Here is a 27,500-nt window from a genome sequence, read left to right on the forward strand (position 1 = left end):
CGTGAGCCAGAGAGGCATAGAGTCATTAAGTCATTACGGCACAGAAAGAGGCCATTCAGCCTGTCGAGTCCATGCCAAGCTACAAGGAAAAGACATAGAAGTAATTTGGAGGTGACCTTATTGAGGCATTTAAAATCTTCAAACCAATAGATAAACTGGATCCCAGAAAGGTGATAAGTATTTGGCTCGATAGATTAATTGGTCCTTTCCTGTCCCTTATTGTGTGTTCATATTGACACAAAGGGACATGGATTCAAATTTAGATAAGACAATTACATTACTGTATATGTGTGGAATAGCCTACCAGGGAGGCAGTGGAACCAGAGGATGTTATACATTTTAAGAGGGTGATGGATAAGTTTATGATAGACAGTCAGGAGAAATGTCTTGTTCAACTAACATTTTAATTTCTTATTTCTTTATTGATGGCAATTGCCATCACCATTAAAAGTTGACAAATGCCCCATTTTTAAAGGGATTCCAACATTAAACTCTAAATTAAACCAATCTTTTAAAGGAAATGCACCAAATTGAATTAAAATATGATTGTGGGAGTTGATGATGCACTCCAGTCCCTGTGGTTCATACTAGCTGAGGAAGGCCTCAAGCATACAGGCAGACATCGCGTGATCCCACTCCAGGGACACCTGGATACAAACAAAGCCACGGAAGAGAGGCAGGCAGTCCACTCAAATGACTCGCTTGATTGCGTGCTGTCTGGACCTGTGGATTGCCACACGGCCAAGTCTAGGAGCAGTCTTGTTCAGCGAATACCTTTAATTTCACACGACCAGAAGTAATGCCATCTGTAAATCCAATAATCAGTTCTCACCTTAATAAACTGACATGCAGAACTGATAATATAGTGGCTGCTGACAATCCCAGCTTCACATCTTAGAGAAATAACCTTGCAGTTGTGATTGAAGTGGTCTCTTGATAACAATACCAAGCTTCTGTTCGTCATTTGGCAAACTTTCATGCAAAGGAAATCTGACAAGATATCTTCAGACATGGAGTTACCTATTGAAAACACTGCTATGTTTAAGACAGTTGAAAGAGATGATCACAGTCCTTGGCAGAAGCTATAGAAACTGGGTTTTGATGAGTCAGTTTCCCAAATAAGGTGTGGTAATGTGTAAAGAGTTTAATACAATAGCTTTTATAATACATAAAGTGGGAATGAACAAAAAACTTTGTATGGCACTTCTCCCATTATTTAAATCCACATACAGAACCTGCCTGGAGCATTTCCATGTTCCTTATGCTTAAAAGGCAGTTTGGTTTTGCTCTAATCCAATGATTCATTAGGAATTTTTTCATCCCTTTTTAGAAAACTTTGACCAAATTTCCATTCAGCCATAAGTAAGCAACTGTAAAGGTTGCTCTTTAAATTATATTTAGCTCATAGTTTCCTCAGCTGACAAAAACCATGGGCTGGATTTTGAAACCTCACTGACAGCAGGAACGGCAGCGAGCGTGATTTGAATATAGTGTTCTCGGAGGTGGGCACTGGGCCCCACCAACTCCAGAATGCGACGCAATTTTCAAAGTGCCGCCAGCAGTGAGGGAATGGGTCGAGTGCTCACCTCCAATTCGGTGCCTGTTGAGTTCAATAAAGAGCTCATTAACAGGCTTTTCAGGAGCAGGGAGCAATTTTTAAAGGCTGGGAACAGGAAAAACGCCATGGTGGGGGGTGTGGGTAGCACAACAGGGTTGTGAAGACGTGAGCAGTATAGAGGGACATGAGGACTATGGGAAGGGCTAACTAAATTAATTCAGAGGCAGCAAATAAAGCTTAGCTGCCTCAGATGTGTCTCAGTGTGGATATTGTCACATTGGCGTATGCCAGGAAACTGGATAGGGAAGTGAGCCAGCTGACATCAGAGTGGCAGCTAGTGCTGACCATCCCCTCCACTCCTCAATCACTCCCAACAGCCGCTCCCTTTCCCACCACACCTTTCCATGCAAGTGCAGAGAAGCAACACCTGCCCTTTTACCTACCCCCTCCTCACTACCTAAGGCCCCAAACACTCCTTCCAGATGAACCAGTGATTTATGTGTGCTTTTTTCTATTTCGTATGCCATTAGACAAGTCTGCAGTTTCCTTCTGTGCCTCTCTTGGTTTCCTCCGATGGGCTCATCAAGGCACTCAGTGTTGACTCATTATGAACAACAACCCCAATTGCCCCATTCCATTCTGTTGTCGACTTTCCAGCCCACCGTGTCCGCTGGGGGCTAATCTTGCCATGCGTCTTCCTGTCTAACCCGTCCCTCCCACTGCTGATCCTGTGGACTGTGCCAGCAGATCAGCTCTCACCACGTCCCTACACATCTTCGTCCAGAATGTCCGTTCACTTGTGAATAAGGCCCTTGCCAGCCAAGAACCTACTGTGGATGATTACATCGACATCATGGCCTTAATGGAAACCTAGCTGAGGGATGATGATACCTTGCCATTTAATGAAGCCTCCCTGCCTGGCTACACCATCTTTCACTTTCCCCGCCGAGACCGTCATGGTGGGGGTGTGGCGCTTATCACTAGACCACACATTGGCCTGACCCCCTACTCCTCTGGCACTTTCTCCACCTGTGAACATCTCACCTTGTTGCACCCCTCTCACTTCTCATTCAAAATCATCATTCTCTACTGCCCTCCCAAGTACAATAAAACTTTTCTCACTGAGATATCTTCACTGCTTTGCTCCCTCAGCTTCTACACCAAACGACTTCTCATCCTCAATGATTCAACCTCTATCTCAACTCATCGTGCTCTCTCTCCTTTGAGTTCACTGCCTTCTTATCCTCTCTAAATCTCTCCCTCCATGTAAACTTCCCAATCCATATTCACAGCCACCCCCTGGACCTTGCCATCTCACATGGTCTTGCAAGTCCCATCATATCGATTACAAATAAGGCCATTTTTGATCACTTCCTAGTGTCACTCACTACCCACATCCCCCTTCCACACCATAACCCTCCCTCCTTCTGTATCCATCCCTGGAAAAAACTATCCCCTTTTTCACTTACAACTGCACTTTCAAAATCCTAACTATCTAGACTTTGGCCCTCCATTTGCAACAGCATTTCTGCAGTGACTGATTTTCTCAACTGCACCCTCACCTCCACCCTTGATGCCCTAGATACCAAAAAAACCATTACTTTTTCTCACCCCAGCTGTTCCTTCTGGTATGGCCCTCATCTCCACTCCCTTAAGCCCATGGGATGTAGATTTGAAAGGATATGGTGGACAACTGGTTTAGCCATCCACCATCAGATCTGGCCGGACTATTTAAAACACCAACAGGTCCTGCTCTCGTCTGCTGAAACTGTTCACTATTCCAGGATCATCCTGAAATGCAAAGGTAACCCCCGGCTTCTTTTCTTTACTGCAGACTCTTGTCTTGAATTCTTCTTCCCTGTTCCCTCCACCCTCACCTCCAACAATAAATGCATGAAGCTTATGGACCTCTTTGTCACTAAGATCGAGACCATCCAATCAGCTACCTCTGCCACGTCCGTCCCTTCAACATCCTCTAAAGCTCCTCCCTGCCCTAGCCCTGAATTCACATCTCTCTGCAGATTCTCTCCTATCTCCCCTCATGCCCTCTCTGAGCTCATCTTGTCCATAAGACCCACTTCCTGCTCCCTCGACCCTATTCCCACTAAACTGCTGACAATCCAACTTCGTCCCCCCCCACCCCCCGGTTCCCATGTTAGCTGATATTGTTAACAGTTCTCTCTTTTCAGGTGTTGTCCCTCTCAACTTAAACCTGCCATCATAACCCCCTCCTCAAAAAAAACAACCCTTGATGCGCTGCCCTTGCAAACTACTGTCCCATCTCCAACCTCCCTTTCCTCTCCAAAGTCCTTGAACGTGTTGCCACCTCCAAATCCGTTCCCATCTTTCTTGAAACTCCATGTTGAATCCCTCAAATCAGGTTTCTGCCCCCGTCATGGTACAGAAACAGCTCTTATCAAAGTCATAAATGACATCCTATGTGACTGTGACAAAGATAAACTTTCCCTCCTCATCCTTCTCGACCTGTCTGCAGCCTTTGACACAGTTGACCAAACCATCCTCCTCCAAAGCCTCTCCACTGTCATCTATCTGGGTGGGACTACTCTCATCTGGTCCCATTCTTATCTATCCAATCACAGCCAAAGAATTACCCACAATGGCTCCTCTTCCTGCACCTGCACCGTTAACTCTGGTGTCCCCCAAGGATGTATCCTTGGACCCTTCTTATTTATTACTTATATGCTGAGCCTCAGTGACGTCATCCAAAATCACGGCATTAGTTTTCACATGTACACTGATGACACTCAGCTCTACTTTACCACCACCTCTTACGACTCCTCCACTGTTGCTAAACTATCAGACTGTTTATCTGACATTGAGTACTGAATGAGCAGAAATTTCTTCCAATTAAATATTAGGAAGACTGAAGCCATCATTTTTTGTTCCTGCTCCAAATTCTGTTCCCGAGCTACAGACTCCATCCCTCTCCCTTGCAACAATCTGAGATTAGGCCGGTCTGGTTGCAACCATGTGTCAGATTTGACCCCGAAATAAGCTTCCGACCTTATATTCATGCCATCACTAAGACCACCTATTTCCACCTCTGTAACATTGCCCAACTTCACCCCTGTCTAAGCTCATCTACTGCTGTAACTCTCATTTGTGCCTTCGTTACCTCTAGACTTAACTATTCCAATGCACTCCTTGCTAGTCTCCCACATTCTACAATCTGTCAACTCTGCTGCCCGTATCTTAACTTGCACCAAGTCCTGTTTCCCTAACCCTCCAGTGCTCGCTGACCTACATTGGCTCCTGGTCAAGCAATACTTGATCTTTAAATTCTCATCCTTGTTTTCAAATCCCTCCATGGCTTCTCCCCTCCCTATCTCTGTAATCTCCTCCAGTCCCACAACCCTCCAAGATATCTGCACTCTTCTAATTCTGGCCTCTTGAACATCCCCAATTTTAATTGTGCCATGCCTAGACTCTAGAACAGGGTTGTCCAACCTTTTCACGTGGGGAGGAGACAATACAATTTTTGTCTTACATAGGGGATCGGTGAGACAATTTTGGAAAGATAAAGGCATTAAAAATTTATCTTACTATTAATCAAAACAGCAAATGTACATTTTTGTGAAGAAGCTTTAAATGAGAAGACTAATTTATTGACTTACTTTCTCTTCACTATATTGGACACTCATTTAGTGAGATACCTGCCTTTTTTTTTGCTTGCACAAGTAGTCAATGTTTGCCTGCACACTTGTAGCGATGCCGAGTATTTCAGATAGATGTCATTCTGTCAGGAGTGATCTTGATCACTCTCTCTCTGCCTCCTCTCTTTGTCCCCCTCTCTCTCTATCCGCCCTCTTTCTCTCTATCCCCCCTCTCTCTCGCTGTCCCCCCCTCTCTCTCTGTTTCGGCTTTCTGTTCCACTTCCCCCCGCTGTGTCTCTCTCTGCCCCCCCGCCCCGCCCCCCCCCCCCCCCCCCCCCCACCCCCACTTCTCTTTCTCACAGTTGCAGAGAGCGGGAACGCTCAGCAGATAGGTGACCAGTGTTTTTTTAAAACATCGGAAGTCAATTTCACAGCTGACAGGTGCTCAAAGCAGAAACAGCAGTTTCCAACTTTGGACAGATTCGGGGTTTTCCGGTGGGCTTTTAAAAAATCCCAAATCTGTTCTAAGTTGGGAAACAGCTGTTTTTGCTGTCAGTTTCGAAACTGACTTTCGATTTCTTTTAAAAGACTGTTTGCAAGAAGGCAATGGGAAATTTCTCCTCACCAGTCACGGACCCCTGGCAAGGATGTGTTGGACAAACTTTTTTTTTATTATTTCCAAAATATACTTTATTCATAAAAATTTGTAAAAATTACATTCCCAAACAGTTTAAAACAGCATCAAGTCAAAAAATACAAACAGTGCAAAGGTGATCAGTTTCCTTCTATACAATCATGGTTTGCCTCACAACCCTTCCATTTCATTGTCATGCCATATACATTTTTACATTTACAGCACACAAAATTTTCCCGCTACAGTTTGAGGGGTTTCCCATGGATCCAGCCCCTCAGTTCAGCTTGGTGGGGGGACTTTACACTGTGGTCTTTCCCCATTGAGCCTTTGCTGCAGCTGCCCCAAGTTTTAGTGCGTCCCTCAGCACGTAGTCCTGGACCTTGGAATGTGCCAGTCTGCAACATTCGGTCGTGGACAACTCTTTTCGCTGGAAGACCAGCAAGTTGCGGGCAGACCAAAGGGCGTCTTTCACCGAACTGATAGTCCTCCAGCAGCGGTTGATGTTTGTCTCGGTGTGCGTCCCTGGGAACAGCCCGTACAGCACAGACTCCTGTGTTACAGAGCTGCTTGGGATGAACCTCGACAAAAGTCACTGCATCTCTTTCCACACCTGCTTTGCAAAGACACATTCCAGGAGGAGGTGGGCAACCGTCTCTTCCCCACCACAGCCACCGCGGGGGCATTGTGCGGAGGGGGCGAGACTTCGGGTGTGCATGAAGGATCTGACGGGGAGGGCCCTTCTCACCACCAGCCAAGCTACATCTTGGTGCTTGTTTGAAAGTTCTGGTGATGAGGCATTCCGCCAAATGACTTTGGCGGTCTGCTCGGGGAACCATCCGACAGGGTCCACCGTCTCCTTTTCCCGTAGGGCCCTGAGGACATTCCGTGCAGACCACTGCCTGATGGACCGGTGGTCAAAGGTGTTTTCCCGCAGAAACTGCTCCACGAAGGATAGGTGGTACGGCACGGCCCAACTGCATGGAGTTGGAGTTTTCGTACTGGAGGTCTACACACAGCTTGATGCAGCCGCACACGAAGGTGGTCATCAGGATGAGGGCCACGTTGGGTACATTTTTCCTGCCCTTATCCAGAGATATGAACATCGTGTCCCTCTGGACCCGGTCCATTTTAGATCCCCAGATGAAGCGGAAAATGGCTCGGGTGACAGCCACAATGCAGGAGTGGGGTATGGGCCAGACCTGCGCCACGTAGAGCAACAACGTGAGCGCCTTGCACCTGATGACCAGGTTCTTACCCACAATGGAGAGAGATCGCTGCCCCCACATGCTCAACTTTTGTTGTACCTTGGCTACTCGCTCCTCCCAGATTTTGGTGCATGCCCTGGCCCTTCCGAACCATATCCCCAGCACCTTCAGGTAGTCTGACCTGACGGTGAAGGGGACAAAGGATCGGTCAGCCCAGTTCCCAAAGAACATGACCTCACTCTTGCCGTGGTTAACTTTGGCTCCCGAGGCCAGTTTGAACTGGTCGCAGATGCTCATCAGTCTGTGCACGGACAGCGGATCCGAGCAGAAGACGGCGACGTCATCCATGTACAGGGAGGTTTTAACCTGAGTGCCTCCGCTGCCTGGGACTGTCACCCCTCTTATGCTCGCATCCTTCCTAATAGACTCAACAAAGGGTTCAATACAGCAAACAAACAAGACCGGGGAGAGAGGACAGCCCTGTCTGACTCCAGATTGGATCGGGAAACTTTCTGATTCCCACCCGTTGATTGAGACTGTGCTACTGATGTTTGTGTAGAGCAGTTTGATCCAATTGCAGATTCCCTCCCCAAACCCCATTTTGGAAAGCACATCCATCATGTAGGTGTGCGATATCCTGTCAAAAGCCTTCTCCTGGTCCAGGCTGATGAGGCAGGCGTCCACCCTCCTGTCCCGTACATAGGCGATCGTATCCCTGAGTAGGGCGAGACTATCAGAGATCTTCCTGCCGGGTACAGTGCAGGTCTGATCGGGGTGAATCACCAACTCCAGAGCAGACTTGACTCGAGTGGCTATGACTTTGAACAGAATCTTGTAGTCAACATTAAGCAGTGAAATGGGCAGCCAATTTCTGATTTCTGCCCTCTCCCCCTTCCGCTTGTAAATGAGGGTGATGATGCCTTTCCTCATGGATTCTGACATGCTGCCGGCCAGGAGCATACTCTCGTATACTTCCAGCAGGTCCGGGCTGACCCAGTCCCACAGGGCCGAGTACAACTCGACTGGTAAGCTGTCGCCTCCAGGAGTTTTACTCGTCTCGAAGGACTTGACAGCCTTTATCAGCTCGTCCAGAGTTAGCGGCTTGTCCAGTCTCTCCCTCCTGCTGTCATCGAAGACCTCTGTGATAGATGACAGGAAGGACTGGGAGGCTCTGCTGTCTGTGGGCTTCGCGTCATACAGCCCAGCATAAAAGGATTTGCTGATCCTTAGTATGTCGGACTGCGAAGATGTTACCGAGCCATCCTCTTCCTTCAGGCTGCTGATAACAGAGCTCTGTCTGTGTACCTTTTGGAAGAAGTAACGCGAGCACGTTTCATCCTGCTCGATGGAGCGGACTCTGGACCGGAAGATGATCTTGGAGGCCTCCGTGGCAAAGAACGTGGCCTGCTGGCTCTTCACCTCTTGGAGGTCCTCCTTGACCTCGACCCCCATTGACTGCAACCGGAGCAGATTTTGCATTCTTTTCTGGAGTCGGGACATTTCCCTGTGTCTCTCTCTCTCTCGCCCTCTGAACACCTTTGTGGATGAAGAACCTCTTGATGTTCTCCTTGATCGCTTCCCACCAGTGAACTGGAGACTCAAAGAGGGGTTTCACGGTCCTCCAACCTTTGTAATCCCTTTTGAGTTCCTCAACGTTCTCTGGGGTCAGCAGTGTAGCATTGAGCTTCCACGTCCCTCTGCCAACCCGCTGGTCATCCTGTAAGTGACAGTCGGCCAGTAAGAGGCAATGGTCGGAGAAGAACACCGGCTTGACGTCGGTGGATCCGACCATGACAGCATGGGACACAAACAGGAAGTCAATCCTGGAACGGGCAGAGCCGTTCGTTCTTGACCATGTGTATCTGCGCTGCTCTCCGTCTGCGGGTTTGCTGAAGACATCGTGCAGTTTGGCATCTTTAACTGTTTCTATTAGGAATCTGGACGTAGCGTCCAGTTTGCTGTTGTCACTGCCAGATCATCCAGCTGCATCGATGATGCAGTTTGAAGTCACCGACTAGGATGACCGGCCTGGACGTCGCCAGCAGCAGTGGGAGCTGCTGGAAGACGGTCAGCCGCTCGCTGCGTTGTACCGGGGCGTACACGTTGATCAACCGGAGCGGAGCGTTGTTGTACATTACGTCTGCTACGAGGAGGCGACCGCCCACCACCTCCTTAACTTCGGAGATGGTGAAGTTACCTCCCCGCAGCAGAATACCCAGGCTGGAGGAATGGCAATCATTACCCCCCGACCAGATCGATGGCTCGTGGGACCACCATCGCGACCACTCCCTGTAAGTGCTGAGGTGTGGTATTCCACACTCCTGCAGAAACAGTAGGTCGGCTTTGACCTTGGCAAGGTAATCCAAGGTTGAAACACATCGCGTAGTGGATTTAATGCTACGCACATTAATGGAAGCAATCCTTACACCCATTTTTTAAAATTTGATTGTTGCTTCCCATACCATTTGTCCTTGCTAGTCCCAGTCCTTCGGGATGTTCCTGCATACCCATTGTGTGCGCAAGCTTTTTCACGTTGGTTGGGCTCAGAAACCCCTCCTGCTTTTTCATGCAGGGTTTGTTCCGCTGGGGTGACATCGGGGGAGTCTTGTAGTCAGCAAGGATTGGGTTGTCCTCTGCTGCTTCCCTCTGTTCCTCCTCAAAAACATCACTGCTCCCGGCCTCCCGGAGCTGAGGTGCGCCAGACGTGTCTTTGCTCTCGGTGTCCCGGAGCTGGGATACGCTGGCCGTGTCGTTTGGTGTGGCGCTTTGGGGTTGGGGCACGCCGGGCCCATCACAGCTTCCAGTGCCCGGGGGCTGGGATGCTTTATCTTCCATCTCCTTGGATGTGTTGGACAACCCTATTTTAGAATATCCTCCCTACACCTCTCTACCTCACTTGTCTCCTTTAGTACATTCCTTAAAACCTGCACTTTGACCAAGCTTTCGGTCATTCGACCCAATATCTCCTTATGTCACTTGGTGTCATATTTTGTTATATCATACTCCTGTGAAGTGCCATGGGATGTTTTATTATGTTAAAGGGACCCTATCAGTTGTTGTCTTTACCATATTAGTTGCTCACAATGCAGTCTGTTCTACATTGGAGACCAAATGTAGATTGGGTGACTACTTTGCGGAATACCTCCGTTCAGTCCAAGAATGACCCCAAGCTTCCGGGTCGCCGGTCATTTTAATTCTCCACCTTGCTCTCGTGCTGACCACTCTGTCCTCAGCCTCCTGCAATGTTACAATGAAGCTCAACGCAAGCTCAAGGAACAGCACCTTATCTTTTGACACTTTACAGCCTTCCAGACTCAACATTGAGTTCAAACATTTCAGACCATAACCTCCGTCCCATTTTGTTTCTTTTTTTTTGCTGATTTTGGTTTTACTCTATTGTTTTTGCTTTCAGATGGCAGCTGTTCATCGTTCTGCCATTCACACCTCCTCTGGACACATCTTTTGTTTCTTTATTTGTCCCATTATCATTCCCTTTGACCCTGCACCACCAACTCTTTTGTCATTTAATCTCTCCTGCCTTCCACTATATCACTGACCTTCCTTTTTTGCTCTTATTCCCACCCTCCTCCCTTTCACTTGCTTAAAACCTATTACAATTTTAACTTTTCCCAGTTCTCATAAAAGGTTATTCACCTGAAACATTAACTCTGTTTCTCTCTCCAGAGATGCTGCCAGACTTGCTGACCATTTACTGCATTTTCTACTTTTATATCGGAGATAACAAGGCCCAGTTTTCCCATTTCTTCACCTTTGACCTCAGAGCCTTTATTCCAGATTTCATGTCTCAGGAAAGTAACCTGATCCAACGTTTTCTGAAGGTCAGGACACAACGCCTATGTGAAGTCATTGTAAACCTCAACTTTCCAAAACATTAACTGCATTGTGAGGAAATCGACACAATCTCCCTCCAAAAAAACCCCCCCAAAACACACGACTGGATTGGTTTTATATTTTCTTTTTATATTGCAGATGAAAAACAGGAAAACAATTTCAATCACAAAAGCATTTCAACATATTTATTAAACATTTGTTCTCTAAAATAATGTAATAATTTGTTATTCATAATATAATTTAAAAGTCATGTAACAGTCTAAAATTATCAGACAGCACCAGGCTCTTCAAACTGCCGATTGCTGGGTATTCCATGACCTTTTCTTTGCATCCTTCTAGTTTTGTTGGACAAGCAAGCTGGGGATTAAAATAACAGCTCATGAAATGGAGCAAACCTCCAACCTTTTCCACACACCCTCCATACTAGAATAATAGCAACAATAGATGGTGAAGGATGGTAAATCACCATCTTTGTGACAGTAACATTTTGGAAATGGGCAACATAAATCTGGCCTCTCCTTTCCAGAAAAAAATTTGAGGACAGTTTAAAAGTTACATTCCCCACCCTTTGCAGGGCATGTCATCAGAAAATGCTTTTATTTGTGGTTAATAATGGTACCATCCTTTTCTAATGTCATCCTTTACAAATGTACTGGACATCTTCATTCAACCCATTGCCAGTAAATCTGGTTTGCACATCCTGAATCTATCACAACTGGCTTTGACACCTACAATTACTATATTTTAATACAGCTTGAGTGCTTCTAGTTACATTCTACAGTGATGTAGGAGTACCTTATGTTCAGGTTATAGTCTAGGACCCAGAGAAATGCTATTGTGGGCTGGAATCTCCCAACCCAATGTATGCTATTTAACCCAGTGATGACAGATTTCTACCTCCGTAGCTCATCTTCTCTGCATTTTTTTTTTACAATGGAAAGGCGCTTAGGAGCCAGTTTATTTCTTCACAGGATAGGACATTACTTTGGATGAAGCCTCCTTTCCAGGCCATTCTCCTCCATCTTCTGGGTGACTGTGTACAGCTCAGGGTGAAAGTGGAAGGAAAGGAAAAGAAGTCCAAAAGAGAGGGAAAAAAACCCTCTGCCTTGAAAGAGGATGCATGTTGGACACCTTTAAAATTAGCAGCTGATAAAAATGCTCAGTGGCCATGAAACAGCAGAAGGTTCACTCAGCTACAGTGGCCAATTGAGATTGGAAGAGGGAGTAGGGTTTACTCTACTCAGAGCACCTATCAGCTGAGAGAGATTTTCAACCCAACAGTCTGGGCTGGATTTGAGATATAACAGTGTGTGGACTTCACCTAATCTTCCTAATCAAACCAGATTCTTTTCATTCTCATTATACAGAGCTGCTGATCAAATTATGCCTATTGCCCAATGATCTAGGGCTTAACAATTGCTTCATTAATACTTAGGGTGACTACTTTTAGACATAACCAGTTTATAATTAAGTGGTAACAGGCTTTAAAAAAAAAATCAGCACTTTGATGCCAGTTTTCTTCCAATTAACAGAAATTGTTCCTGTGTGTATACCTACAACCATGTATTGTGGGAGGTCATGGCTGATGTGCTACTGCCACTCATTCAGTACTAGTGCAAGGGGCAATTACAGTGATGTGTCACAGAAAACAAACATCTGCAAAGGCACAATTACATGGTGATATTACAAACTGAATATAGAATATTTTCAAAAATGATAAATTACAATTTGCAATTATAAATAAAAGATCAATTTTTAAAAGTTGATTACTGAAAAACATTGGCTAGCCATCATCACTCTACTAATTCCCTCATCCCTCTCCCCTAGAGTCAAGATAGCAAACTGGCCACTCTCCCCAGTACAAAACAGTAATCCCACTGGCCAATCCTAGCTAAAGTCTAAATAATTATATCTATATATCCTTGCTTCAGTTTGTGTTTAATGAATGATAGAATGGGCTGCCATTGAAGTTGGCTTTCACTTTTGACCTGCAATGACGAACATTCATGGTCGAAGCAAAGCATTTCCTCCCATCTTCACTTCTCCTGAAGTCAGGTGCTCTTACTGTGGGATGGTTACACGAACATCAACAGCTCTCTAGATACCCTGCTCAAACTACCATTCTACATGTGTGAGCCCAGGCAATAAGATTCACAAGCTCATTGACTATGGTGGGCATCACAGCTATCCTCATCGCATATCCTGTCCAACATATGCATACTTTTCTGTAGGAATCATTCAAAAAGAGTGGGACTACCAAATGATTTCCCTCTTCCCCCAGCTCAGGAACACAGAGGGCAACTGTAGTCCTCCCTGGCTAAGACCAGTGCACTAAGTACCAACCATGCTTAAATCCTGGGATTTAATGTACAGTTCAGCAGCACACCACTCAAATATGTTCAGCGAGATACAGCATAAGTCTCAGAGCAAAATATTCCTTGCTGATGTGTTAACTGCCATTACTGTGAGTATCAGAAAAAAGAATCCTATTACCTTTTCAAAGCCTACGATTCTAGACCCAAAGACTGCTAAATCATAATTTGAGGGTCAAATATTATTACTGCAGTCCATAAAGGACTAAGGTACTGATACATGTGACTATAGACCATCTTAAAAAATCTCATTGATACAGATATAATAGCTTGATACGCAATACATTGTAGATCTGCATGTGAAGGGGATTAGTCACACTGCTGGGAAACTGTAAGGTTTTTCTCCCTTCACCTTGGTTGCACTTGGTGACCACATTTCAGGGAATGTGAGAGATGGATCAGTCGCAATGGAAAGACTCTGCTCCATTACCCAACCACTTGCTCCAACCCTACCCTCAGGCAAACACCAACTTATGGCATTCCAATAGATATAACAAAAAGGTTGTAAATCTCAGTGGTACTGTATTACATATCTCCCAGAATGGGAAAGGTTGTGTGGGTGAGGGTTGGGGGTGGGGGGTGGGGGAAGGGGGGAGGGGGTGGCAGGACAGCAATCTGTGATAACCATGTCCAAATTGACCAGTGGAAAAAATTAAATAAAATTACTCAGAAAAAGTACACGCCATTCAACTTTGTAATGGTGAATAGTGTCAAAGTAGGTATGTACAGCAAATCAAGCCATTGACGGTCCACTGGCATATTTTGGAATGGCTCCGTAGGACAGGGTTTATAACCTGCTGCTGACATCAAGTGGCAGCAAGTCAGTACTGCAATTGCAATGAAATTGCCAGGTAGGGCTAAGCATCTGCAAGAGGGGGAGTGGGGTGGGGGGGGGGGGGGGGGTGGGGGTTGTTCGGGGAAGGTGTTAGACAGGATTAAATGACTAACCCAGATTCTACACTAGTGCAAACAAAGTGCAGGTCGTACATTAGCTGGAAGGGAGGGAGTGGAGGGGAAACCATCCAAAAACACCTGCCACAGCCCACGTTAGCTCAATCCAGGGCAAATCACATTCACACCATCTGCTGCCCTAGGCTGGTCACAATAAAACAGTACTAATCCTGACACACCCCAGTAACAGCCCAGCTCCAACAGGAGGCACAATGTCCAGAGAGCTCAAAGATGTCTTCAAAAATAGATCTGCTTCGCATCCGCAGGAGCTTGTTCCATTGGACAATAGGGACACTTTAATCTGCACAAGGAAAAACATGTAAGAAATGATGCAAGAACAGATTACATTGCTGAAAATGATTTTTTTGTTTACAATTCTATTACTCAACCCAGCAAGTAAACATTCCACTACAACACAATTCTCCTCCTAAGAGAGTTTAACAGGCAAGCTCCTCCCTGATTAATGCCCTTCTGTAATCCATCACCAGGAGGGCAGCATACTCATCTTGCTAATTAGACGAGCCTCTGCTTGCTGAGGTTGTGAGCTCTCCGGGGTGATGATTCTGAGGGTAAATTCATGCCTTTCGTGCATGAGCAACTGCACTAATCCACCAGGTCACCAGTAAATCAGTGGAGAGTCAGAAGCTCCACTAACTGGAACAATGTTGAAGTCGATGCAGTGCAGAGGTGAAGCTATGACTCAAGAGCCCCTGAAGAGAAATACTCATCGACACTCTCCAAGACGGACAGGTATATTTGCTGAGATAATGACCCTAAAGACGGCCCTTCACAGCTCAAGTGCCGGATCGCAGTAGTGTAGTGGGAAAGGAACAGCAGGAAGACTTCGCTCAGAGACGAGGCTTTTAAGGCAGAATGGACCTGGCTAATTACAAGACAATAACTGGATACCTTTATTGTACCGGAAGAGCAACTACCCAGCCGTTAAATAAGGACGTTAACCATCTCCCCCAGTTAGGTTTATATGTGGGAGAGGCAGAATGAAGGACTAGAATAGAGAAATGGTGGAAAATACTTTGGTTTAGATTGGTCAGGGACAGCTATTCTTTTCTAGTTATAAATGCAAGCATTTCCCCTTGCCCCCCAAACTCCTTATATCTACAATCACTCCCAGAGATTCACAATTCCCACCAACAATCAGAAGGATGGCACATCCCACTCGTAAGTATCAGTTATTCCAAAACTTATGACTGCATAACTCTGTAACCCCAATAAGATGGTTAATGTATCTACATGCTACTCACTTTCCACCATTGATCAGTTTGTTTAATGCATCTCTGGAGATCACATGACCGCAGATCAGTTTCATGGGAGGGTTAGATTCAGTTGCTTGCTGTCGAAGGATGGGGCAGGCAAACACAGAGTGGTACCAGCACTTCTTGCCCAGCTCAATCTCAATCTGAAAGAAATAAAAGATTAGCATTACGTTTTGCTTTGCTGTTTTTGAAAAGGGGGTGGGGGGCGGGGGGATACAAATGCTGTTGTCCTCATGCTCAATCCCTGGTGTGGGATGAGTTAGCTGATCTTAACCGGGAGTGGCAGTGATGGAACAACGTTTGGTCTCGAATGCTGGGGTAATGAAGGGGGGCAAAACACACACTGACGTCCAGTTCCTGATCAGTAGCCAGTGATCCCTGTGGAGAAACATGTGTGAGATCATCAGGTGAGGATAGACGCACATTGAACTGGGATTCCTTTCATAGTCGAAAGCATAGTAACACTCACTGTCCAGGGTCTACATACTCCTTTGACTAGGTAGTGGATGGTTGGTGGCAATTGTGGAACTCCAAGCAATCAAAAGCCACCGTCTTTAAGAAATGAAGATGAAAGTTGGGGATGGGAGAAAAAGAAAGAGGGCTTTACCCCAGGAAACCTGGAGAGTGAAATACTTTCAATGCCCAGCATGGTCTTACTATAAGAAATTGCTGTCGAATAAACTTATAAAATCTTAAGAAAATTAATTGAATATTATAGAAATAGCTCTCTCTCTTAAGAAAGATTCTACAGCAGTCTGCCAGAGCTGACAGACACAGGACAGTGCAGGCCTGTTCTCTCTGCCAAGGACATGACTCTAGCACAGGCTCTGAATCAAGCCATTCCTACAGCTGGTAAGATGCAGCCTCGCACCCTCTCTAGACATGTGACTGGCAGAAGTTTACAAACGATACCGAGCACGAGATAAGGTGAAAGGTGACTTCAGGGGGCAGAGTGATGGGCTGGGAGGGGTTCACTTTTAGTACCTGTCCCTTGGTGATTGGGCAATTGGAATCGAACAAGTGATTGACGTAGGGTAAATTACCAGCCCCGAGAAATAAAGTATATAAAAAGGTACTTGGGAGGGAATTCTTCAGTCTTCTTCAGACAGAAGGAGAGTTTCCTGAAGCTCAGCTTTGGCTGAGTGTTGACCTTCGGCCTAACATCTTGGTTAGCTCAAGAAGACTGAGGACCCCGAAGACCAAAGAGACCACCAACACCTTGCCTGCCTCATCTGTCAGGCAGATTGCCAACACCATTCTGCCCCAGTTGGATCAGTAATCTGTTCAATCTGTTACAGGTCGTGTGTTTTTTTCTGTCTACTTAGCTTATGCACCATCATATTTAAATTGCTGCTTCTTAATAAACTACCTTAAAAACCATCTATGACTTCGACCCCACCCCATCACCCCCCACCCACCCACATTTTCTTTGGGTATCTGTGACTCCTGAACCTAAATCTTATATATTTGTCTCATCTGCATCTTTGTACTGCTGTAGATTTTTTGATTATTCATTCTGTTCCGAACTCACCTGATGCAAAACATTAAGCTGTCCAAGGCAACCTTCAGGATATACTAGTGCTAGGGATACCATAACATGAGAATTCGTTTAATACTATAAGCAAAGAAAACAACTCAAGGTATTTTACCACGGCGCAGTATTGATAATGAGCAGACGCCAAATTGTGGTGTTAGACTTAGCAGAGAAAGCTTGGTCAAAAGGACTGGTTTTGAAAAGATTTTTTTAAAAGGTGGTGAGAAAAGTGGAGGGGTTTAGGGAGGAAATTCCAGAGAGAATGGGGTTGGGGCAGTTTAAGGTTCTGCCATCACTGGTGGGATGAGGCAGGGAATACACAATAGACCTTCTGACAATCAAAAGGCGTGGGACAGAATACAAGGCCAGAGGAGATAATAGGGTAGGACAAGGCTGTGGAGGAATTTGAAGACAAGGGTTTAAAATTCAAGATGTTGGGGACAGGAAGCCAACATTGACCAGTGGGGCAGCGCAGTGGTTAGCACCGCAGCCTCACAGCTCCAGCGACCCGGGTTCAATTCTGGGTACTGCCTGTGTGGAGTTTGCAGGTTCTCCCTGTGTCTGCGTGGGTTTCCTCCGGGTGCTCCGGTTTCCTCCCACATGCCAAAGACTTGCAGGTTGATAGATAAATTGGCCATTATAAAATTGCCCCTAGTATAGGTAGGTGGTAGGGAAATATAGGGACAGGTGGGGATGTGGTAGTAATATGGAATTAGTGTAGGATTAGTATAAATGGGTGGTTGATGGTCGGCACAGACTCGGTGGGCTGAAGGGCCTGTTTTAGTGCTGTATCTCTAAACTAAACAGTGACAATGAAAGCGATTGGCAAGCAGCATTTGGAGCAAGATGAGAGATGTGTTTTGAACAAGCTGGAGGGTGAACGATGGGGTTTGGGGTGGGAGCGTGGCGGTGCCAGTAATGAAGACTTTGACTAAAGTGTGAATAATGGTTTCAGCAGCAGTTAGTGCCTGCTAATTGCCCTCAAATTCCCAACTCCTCCTCCTCCTCTACACATCCCACTGCAGCAGCTGGGAGATTTAAATTCAGTTCATAACTTTTTTAAATTTCAGATTTATTTATTAGTAATGGTGACCATGTAACTACCAGTTTGTCAAAAAAAACCTCATCTGGTTCAACTAATGTCCTTTCGGGATGGAAATCTGCCGTCCTTACCTGGTCTGGCCTAAATGTGACTCCAGACACACAGTAATGCGGTTGACTCTTAACTGCCCTCTGAAATGGCTGAGTAAGCTACTCAGTTAAGGGCAATTATGGATGGACAATAAATGCCCACATCCCAGAAATGAATAACAAAGTGCTGAAATATATCCATCACCCCAGAGACCAGAAGTGAAGCCATGTATAAACAGTTGGGATTTAGTTAACCTTTGGAGCAATTCCAAGATTTGAAGCAAAGGAGATAAAGGGGCGCAGCACATGCCAAAAAAAAAAATGGAGACAAAACACAACTGCTGAATCACCAGGGACCCAAATAAATCAGTGGCTGTCTTGCCATAGAATAAGGAAGGGTAGAGAAGAGGTCTCAGGAGTGTTGGAGACTACAAGCAGCTGAACTACTGCAGCTGAAATGTGGAAAATGTAATACAGCTAGGTTAATGCTCTAGTTACACATATGGGCCAAGCACATTGAACAGTGACTCAATCCAGGTGTATTACACCACCCAAATACTGCATCATGGCAATACACAAATGTTTGCTAATGCACAATATCACACCAAGTTATGGGGGAAAGTAGAGTCCTAGTTTCATCTGATCACAACACATATTAAAGCTACCTACCAGCAAGAGTCCATTTGCTCAGATTTGGGGAGGCGGTCAGTGTTGGACATGACAGGACGTCACTACAATCACACCAGTAAGAAGGTATTTAGTATGAACATGACAACTGATCACCAGTAATACTCAAATAGACAACACTCACTGGAAGCTCATCCTTTTGGCTCCATATCCCTGTGCACTGTCGCTGTTCAATCACAGCCTTTATATTCAGCAGAACTGGCAATGCCAGACATCCAGCAGAAAAACTATGATATAAAGGAAATGGTCAATTACAAAGTTACCAGTGCTTAACTGAGTCATTGTACAAAGATCTTGACAGAGGTACGGAATTGAATATTTTAAAAATAGCAAATCACTTTTTTTCCCCAACAAAAAAAAGGGAGTGAAAGTAAATCAATTCATGGCATTTCCCATCAACAAGGAAGCAGAGAGCCTTAGAAAACTGTTAGAACATTGTTAATTAATGGGGAAAAAACAATCTTACACAAGAAGAATGAAAAAGATTACAAGAAATTTTTTGAGGACAAGACATTTTATTTCAGCTACGACACATTTCCTTCACAGTTGGAGGTCAGAGGCTAAAAACAAAAGCAATTGGTTTATCATTGGTTTCACCTCTCCTTTGGTTCTCCATGGTTCACTACTTGCCTTCCTCTGCCCTTTAGCTGTGGGGTGACCACCTCTTACGGGACATGCTCTAAGAATACTTCCTCCTCTATAATGCAGAATTGTTCCTCAAGCTCAGTCACTTTGGGCTTGAGTGAGTCCAACATTTTTCTTGCACCTGGACACTCAGAATCTTACAGCACAGAAGGAAGCCCATCAAGCCTGTGCCTGTTCCTTGAAAGGACTATTCAATTATCCGCACTCCCCTATTCTTTCCCCATAATCCTGCAAATGTTTCCTTTTCAAATATTTATCCAATTCCCTTTGGAAATTTATGATTAAATCTGCTTCCACCGCCCTTTCAGGCAGTGCATTCCAGATCATAACTTGCTGCTTAAAAACATTTCTCCTCATCTCCCCTCTGGTTCCTTTGCCAATCATCTTGAATCTATGTCCTGTGGTTATCATAGAATCATGGGAATTTACCGCACATAAGGAGGGCATTCGGCCCATCATGTCCATGCCCGCTGTTAAAGAGCTATCCAGCCTAATCCCACTTTCCCGCTGTTGGTCCGTAGACTTGTGGGTTATGGCACTTCAAGTGCATCTCATAGAGTCATAGAGAGAATCAGCACTGAAACAGGCCCTTCAGCCCACTGAGTCCGCGCCGACCATCAACCACCCATTTATACTAATCCTACATTAATCCCATTTTTCCCTCTCACATCCCCACCTTCCCTCAATTCTCCTACCACCAATTTTTTACAATGGCCAATTTGCCTATCGACCCGCAAGTCTTTGGCATATCAAAGTACTTTTTAAATGTGATGAGGATTTCTGCCTCTACCACCCTTTCAGGCAGTGGGTTCCAGATACCCACCACCCTCTGGGTGAAAAAACACTCTCAATTTCCCTCTAATCCTTCTGCCAACTACTTTAAATCTATGCCCCTGGTTCTTGATCTCTCTGCTAAGGGAAATCGATCCTTCCTATCCACTCTATCTAGGCCCCTCATAATTTTATACACCTCAATTAGATCTCCCCTCAGCCTCCTCTGTTCCAAAGTAAACAGTCCCAGCCTATCCAATCTTTCTTCATAGCTAAAATTCTCCATTCCTGGCAACATCCTCGTAAATCTCCTCTGCACCTTCTCTAGTGTGATCACATCCTTTCTGTAATGCAGTACACAGTACTCTAGCTGTGGCCTAACGAGTGTCTTATACAGTTCTAGCATAACCTCCCTGCTGTTATATTCTATGCTTCGGCTAATAAAGGGAAGTATCCCTTCTGCCTTCCTAACCACCTTACCTATCCATCCTGCTGCCTTCAGGGATCTGTGGACATGCACTCCAAGGTCCCTCTGTTCCTGTACACTTCTCAGTAAGCTACCATTTATTGCCTTGTTTTCCCTCCTGTCAATGGAAACAGTTCCTCCCTATGTACTCTATCAAAACTTTTCATAATTTTGCACACCTATTAAATCTCTCTTGACCTTCTTTGCTCGAAAAAGAACAATCCCAGCTTCTCTGCATCTCTTCTAGTACCAGGGATGAGGGCCTTCACAACACAGTTTGCAGAAACTCTAAATCATTCAACGTCTACACAAATTTCTACTTTTTTGTCATAATAAAATGCACTTAAAAAGGACCCAAGAACTCAAAATACTTTCAAGCCAACTACACTTTAGTGCCAAATTCTGGTGCAGCCAAACTCCATGTGTGAGACTACCACCATGCTAAATGGGATAGATTCAGAACAGATCGGCAGCTCAAAACTGGGCATCCATGAGGTGCTGTGCACTATCAGCAGAAGCAGAATTGCTTTCAAATACAGTCTGTAACCTCATGGCCCGGCATATCCCTCACTCTACCATTACCATCAAGCCAAGGGATCAATCCTGGTTCAATGAGGAGTGCAGGACAGCATGCCAGGAGCAGCACCAGGCATACCTCAAAATGAGGTGCCAACCCAGTGAAGCTATAACACAGGACTACTTGCATGCTACATAGCGGAAGCAGCATGCAATAGACAGGGCTAAGTGATCGCACAACTAACGAATCAGATCTAAGCTGTGCAGTCCTGTCACATCCAGTCATGAATGGTGGTGGACAATCAAACAACTAACCGGAGGAGGAGGCTCCACAAATATCCCCATCCTCAATGATGGGGGAGCCCAGCACATCAGTGCAAAAGACAAGGCTGAAGCATTTGCAACAATCTTCAGCCAGAAGTGCCGAGTGGATGATCCATCTCAGCCTCCTCCTGAGGTCCCCAGTGTCGCAGATGACAGTCTTCAGCCAATCTGATTCACTCCACATGATATCAAGAAATGGCTGAAGGTACTGGATACTGCAAAGGCTATGGGCCCTGACAACGTGCTGGCTGTAGTACTGAAGACCTGTGCTTCAGAATTAGCCATACCCCTAGCCAAACTGTTCCAGTACAGCTACAACACTGGCATCTACCCGACAATGTGGAAAATTACCCAGCTATGTCCTGTACATAAAAAACAGGACAAATCCAACCCGGCCAATTACCGCCCATCAGCCTACTCTCAATCAGTAAAGTGATGGAAGGTGTCATTGACAGTGCTGTCAAGCTCCACTTAAACAGCAATAAACTGCTCACCAATGCTCAGTTTGGGTTCCGCCAGGGCCTCTTGGCTCCTGACCTCATTACAGCTTTGGTCATGGAAAAAAGAGCTGAACTCAAGAGGTGAGGTGGGAGTGACTGCCCTGGATATCAAAGCAGCATTTGACTGATTGTGGCATCAAGGAGCCCTAGCCAAACTGATGTTAATGGGAATCAAGGGAAAACTCTCCACTGCTTGGAGTCATACCCAGTGCAAAGGAAGATGGTTGTGGATGTTGGAGGCCAATCATCTCAGTCCTAGGACATCACTGCAGGAGTTCCTTGTTGTAGTGTCCTAGGCCCAACCATCTTCAGCTGCTTCATCAATGATCTTCCCTCCATCATAGGGCCAGAAGTGGGGATGTTCGCTGATGATTGTACAATGTTCAGCACCATTTGCAACTCCTCAGATACTGAAGCAGTCCATGTCCATATGCAGCAAGACCTGGACAACATTCAGACTTGGGCTGATAAGTGATGAGTAATGTCTGCACCACACAAGTGCCAGCCAATGACCATCTCCAATAAGAGAGAATTTAACCATTTCCCCTTGACATTCAATGGCATTGCCATCACTGAATCACTCTGCATCAACATCCTGGGAGTCACCATTGGCCAGAAATTGAACTGGAGCAGCCACATAGATAGTGTGGCTACAAGAGCAGGTCAGAGACTGGGAATTCTGTGGCGAGTAACCCAAGTCCTGACTCCCAAAAGCCTGTCCACCATCTACAAGGCACAAGTCAGGAGTGTGATGGAATACTCTACACTTGTCTGGATGAGTGCAGCTCCAACAACACTCAGGAAGCTCGACACCATTCAGGACAAAGCAGCCCGCTTGATCTGCAACCCATCCACCACCTTCAACCTTCATTCCCTCCACCACCGACACACAGTGGCAGCAGTGTGTACCATATACAAGATGCACTGCAGAAACTCACCATGTCTCCTTTGACAGCACCTACCAAACCCGCAACCTCTTCCACCTAGAAGGACAAGGGCAGCAGATGCATGGGAACACCACCACCTGCAAGTTCCCCTTCAAGACACACACCATCCTGACTTGGAAATATATATTGTCGTTCCTTCACTGTCACTGGATCAAAATCCTGGAACTCCCTCCCTCCCTAACAGCTCTGTGGGTGTACCCGCACCAGATGAACTGCAGCAGTTCAAGAAGGCAGCTCACCACCACCTTCTCAGGGGCAATTAGGGATGGGCAATAAATGCGGGTCTTGCCAGCGTCACCCACATCTCATGAAACAGCAAAGAAATTCACTGAGCTGGCCTTAAGCTTGTACAATCTACCTAAACCTGCAGTATCTGATCAGGACAACCAATTTATGGAAAGAAATATCAATAGTCTATGCCAGAAACATTATTGAAAATACTATATGTATTGTATCCAATGCTAAAGGATTTTTTTTTTGTTTGCAGTTTGATGCTTTTAAATCTCTGTTAATATTTTCTAGATCATAATATGCTGTTAAAATAACATAGAGAGTTGTCTTATGGTGGATTTAAGAGCAGCCTTTTGGCAAACCACGGTTGGAGATTGAATTTTTAACCTAAAGTAAGGCCCAGATAGAGTCGGACTTTCAGGTGCACATTTTCCCATATGGGAGGCTGCAGAATTTGGTGGTGACTGCCAGTGATATATATCCCTTCCTGTGGATCCTGATTCCAATTTACAGAACTCGTACTGGATTTAAACTGCATTCACTAATTGAACCATCGGTGGACAGACGCATAATTACTTGAACAACAGTTGAGATTGGAGTACTGGATGGACAGAAATATAGGGCCAGAGTATGCAAAATAACAATTCTATAAACTCATTGCTCTCCAATTCTGGAAATTATAGGTCATTCAGGAAAGCTGCAAAATCTCTCCAAAAATAGCTTTGCAAAAAGTTGGCCAAGAAACTAAGCTACAAGAAAATGGGCACTTTGCTACCTGGCAACATGGAAGGAGAGGTCAGGTGATCCCCTCCTTTACTGCCAATCAACATGTTTGTCTGTTGAAGACCGGACCATTAACAACATGTGGAATTGCCTTGAGGAGGCACATTGATATGTAAAACAGCCCATTCCATGCCAATGACTCCTATCATCGGAAATTGGGCTAGCAAAGACTTTTGCAGACATACTGATTTCGAAGCCAAGGCCAAAATAATAGGTGTGAAATAATACCTATTTATCGAAATGGACCACATTCAGACGCCATGATGTAACAATGGTCCCCACATCTTGGGGCATTGTATGAACACCCCAGGGAGAGCATCTTGAGTCACCCAACTAAAACCTGATAAGTTCTTACCTTAAAAGAAATAACTGCTCTGGGAGAGAGAGAGAGAGAGAGAGACAGAAAGTCATTCCAGCCAGGAAGCTGTGAGATCGATCCAGCTAAGCAATAAGCCCTACCAGCACCATCTTTAAACTACAGCGGCAGTGACATTGCAAGGTGACCTTGAAAACTCCCCATCTGGGAAGTTGAACCAGGACTTCCACCACCAACTTTGGACTGAGTTTTAGCAAAGGAGTCTGCAACACTTCATCAATTCCAAGACAAGGAACATTCAGGCTTGCAACATTGTGAAAAATTCCTCCCAGAAAACCCGGAAAGTTTCAAAGAGAACTCCCTTTACAACAATCGAACTCTAATTGCATTCTACCCTCTACTCTCTATCTTTTCTTGTGTGTATGCATGCATGATTGGGTGAGGTTGCAAACATTTTCGGGTATCGTTTTAATAAATAGTTATCTTTCTTTTTAAACCTATAAGAAAACCTGCTGTTTGTCTGTTTATTTGACCCTTAAACACTCAGGGACTAAAACACTTTTTAAAAGACTATCTGTGGTCAGTTGAGAGGGAAAAGTGGAAGCCACCCACATCATTTCCCACCTGTCCGTAACAAAGGCTTGTGAAGATGCACAAGCCCAAACAAAATAGCGTGATGTGCATCAACATTCCAAGGGATGACAACAAATGCCAGAAGTTCTCAGAAGATCTCGGACAGTCTCTTCCACCTGCGGGTTCACCAGATAATGCTGACGAACTGGAAGTCTGCGTTCAATCATCTATTAAGCTTCAAAAGGAAGAAACAGAAACAAAGATTGGTTCAAGACCCACTTTGCAGAAATGACTCCTGTCATTGAAGTGAAGAGCACCGCTCACCTGGCTTACAATTGGTCTCCTACCCTAAAGCATGTAATAATCTCATGCTAGCCAAGACAGTTATGTCAAAAACAGCAAGGTACAATGCCAACAACTATTGGATCAATCTATGCGAAGAAAGCCAAACTGCTAGTGACAACGGTAACCGTCGCGCTGTGTATGAAGGTATCAAAAGAGCATTCGGCCCCACCATCACCAAAGTTGCTCCTTTGAAATCTGCAGATGGGGAAGGGCTTGCTGACAGGAACAAGCAAATGGCCTGCTGCATAGAGCACTACTCAGAGCTATACTCACATGAGACAGATATCTCTCTGCCTGTGCTCGATGATCTTCTGCAGCTACCTGTCATGTATGAGCTTTATGCAGAACCCTCATTATTTGAGCTTGAAAAGGCCATTGACTCCTTAGCAGCAAGGAAAGCATCTGGAAAGGACAGAATACCAGCTGAGCTACTGCCACACCTCCATGACCTCTCCTCCTCTGCTGGAGAGAAGGCTCTGTCCCACAGGATATGCATGACACAATCATCATTAAGTTATACAACATAGGTGATCGAGGGGATTGCAACAACTCTTGGGGAATCTCAGTCCTCAGCGTCACTGTGAAGGCCTTTGCCAGAGTCATTCTAATGAGGCTGCATCGACTCACCAACAGAATATTCCTGGAGGCACAATGTGGCTTCAGAGCAGGCAGATGCAAAGTGCAGAGCGCAGCAAACACCACTCTACCTTGCTTTTGTGAATCTCACAAATGTATCTGACACAGTGAGCAAGACGGGCCTCCAGCAGATACTAGAGAAAATTGGCTATTCTCCCAAGCTTCGCCGTCTCATATGGTCATCCCATAACAACATGCATGGCACCATTCAGTTTGATAGCTCCAACTCTGACAGTTTTGAGATCAAGAATGGGGTGAAACAGGGCTACATCTTAGCCTCTACTCTGTTTGGTATCTTTCTCTCTGTCCTCCTGAACTATGCTTACCCTGCAACATGGAAGGAGCGTACCTCCACACACGATCAGACAGGAAACTCCTCAACCTATCAAGACTGAAAGCCAAGACAAAAGTGCAGTATGTCCTGATAACAGAACTTCTGGATGCAGATGATGCTGTACTAGTTGCCCAGACAGAAGATCTGCTGCAAAGGCTCATGGATTGTCTGTCCCATGCCTGTATCATGTTCTCCCTCACCATTAATGTCAAGAAAATTGGGACAGGGTGTTTCGTCCGCCTGTGATCAGGCTCAACAACGCACCACTGCAAGCAGTCAGCAAATTCTGCTACCTTGCATCTACAGTGTCAGACAACCTGTCTCTTGATGAAGAGCTCATGGAAAAACAGCAAACTGACCCACATGACCAAGATGCTTATCTACAAGGCCTATATCCTCAGCACGTTACTATATGGCAGTGAAGCCTAGACAACTTAGACCTACCAAGAAAAAAGCCTCAAAAACTTCCATCTCCTTGTCATCACATGGAAAGACAAAGCTGTCCTTTCTAGGGCAAACATGCCAAGTATACTAGCGCTCATCAAGCAAAGAAGGCTTTGCTGGCTTGGGCAAGTATACACGATGGAAGATGGCTACACCCCCAAGTGCCTGAAGCTCCAATTCAAGAATGCTGTTAAAAGGGACATGAAAGCTTCAACGTCAATCACAACACATGGGAAACCCTAGCTGACAACCGATGCAAATGGCAACACCAGCAACAATATGTGGTCTCCAAACCAGGCGCCAGCAGAGATCATCCTGCACCACCAGCAAGGGACAACATCATGTGTGGCACTTGTGGCAGACTTTGCCTTTCCAGAATCAGCTTGTTCAGCCATCAAAGGAAGTGCAGCAGATGATCTCATCCGACCTTACCGAAGTTCTGAGGCTGCATTTCCCATCATCTCTTGCAGATGGAAGGATGCTAATCAGCGAAGAGGGGCCACGACATAGGACATCTGAATCCCCAACAGCAGTCGGAGTTATATTATTTCGTGCAGTGCACAGCAATATTGGACATCTTCAATCAACCAAACTCAAAGTCATATCTCCAGATCTTTCGATGCAACTGTATGTTGTCCTGATAATGGTAGATTCCCATGTTATCAGTTAAGTTATCACTCTGGGTGGCTCCTATCAAGTGAAATTCTACATTGACATAAAGATGAAAGAAGTTACTCATGCCACACACTCAGTTACACACACGCACCCCATATGGACATGCATGTACACTTGCACAAGTTCACCTACACATACATCTAAACACAAAACACAAGGGAGAGAGAAGATGGAAAGAGAAC

The 27,500-nt window shown here is 45.4% G+C and overlaps 1 protein-coding gene across 2 annotated transcripts in view; it reads right to left on the minus strand.

The window, feature by feature from the left end:
• Positions 1-11,001: 11,001 nt before the first annotated feature.
• Positions 11,002-27,500, minus strand: part of rmnd5b (required for meiotic nuclear division 5 homolog B) — a 42,686-nt gene continuing 26,187 nt past the window's right edge. Inside the window, exons 7-10 of one of the 2 annotated variants that reach the window (XR_010976064.1) lie at positions 18,937-19,039; positions 15,449-15,603; positions 14,366-14,487; positions 11,002-11,220 (exon numbers count right to left, since the gene is read on the minus strand). Coding sequence is in view for 1 of the 2 variants with exons in the window: in XM_068043303.1 (XP_067899404.1) it covers positions 14,424-14,487; positions 15,449-15,603; positions 18,937-19,039 (322 nt within the window). In the remaining variant the exon portion in view is untranslated. Of the gene's footprint in view, positions 14,488-15,448; positions 15,604-18,936; positions 19,040-27,500 lie in introns of both variants that reach the window. The other variant, XM_068043303.1, reaches the window with a different exon arrangement.

Source organism: Heterodontus francisci, chromosome 12 (genome assembly GCF_036365525.1).
Source record: "Heterodontus francisci isolate sHetFra1 chromosome 12, sHetFra1.hap1, whole genome shotgun sequence".
NCBI classification, from domain to species: Eukaryota; Metazoa; Chordata; class Chondrichthyes; order Heterodontiformes; family Heterodontidae; genus Heterodontus; species Heterodontus francisci.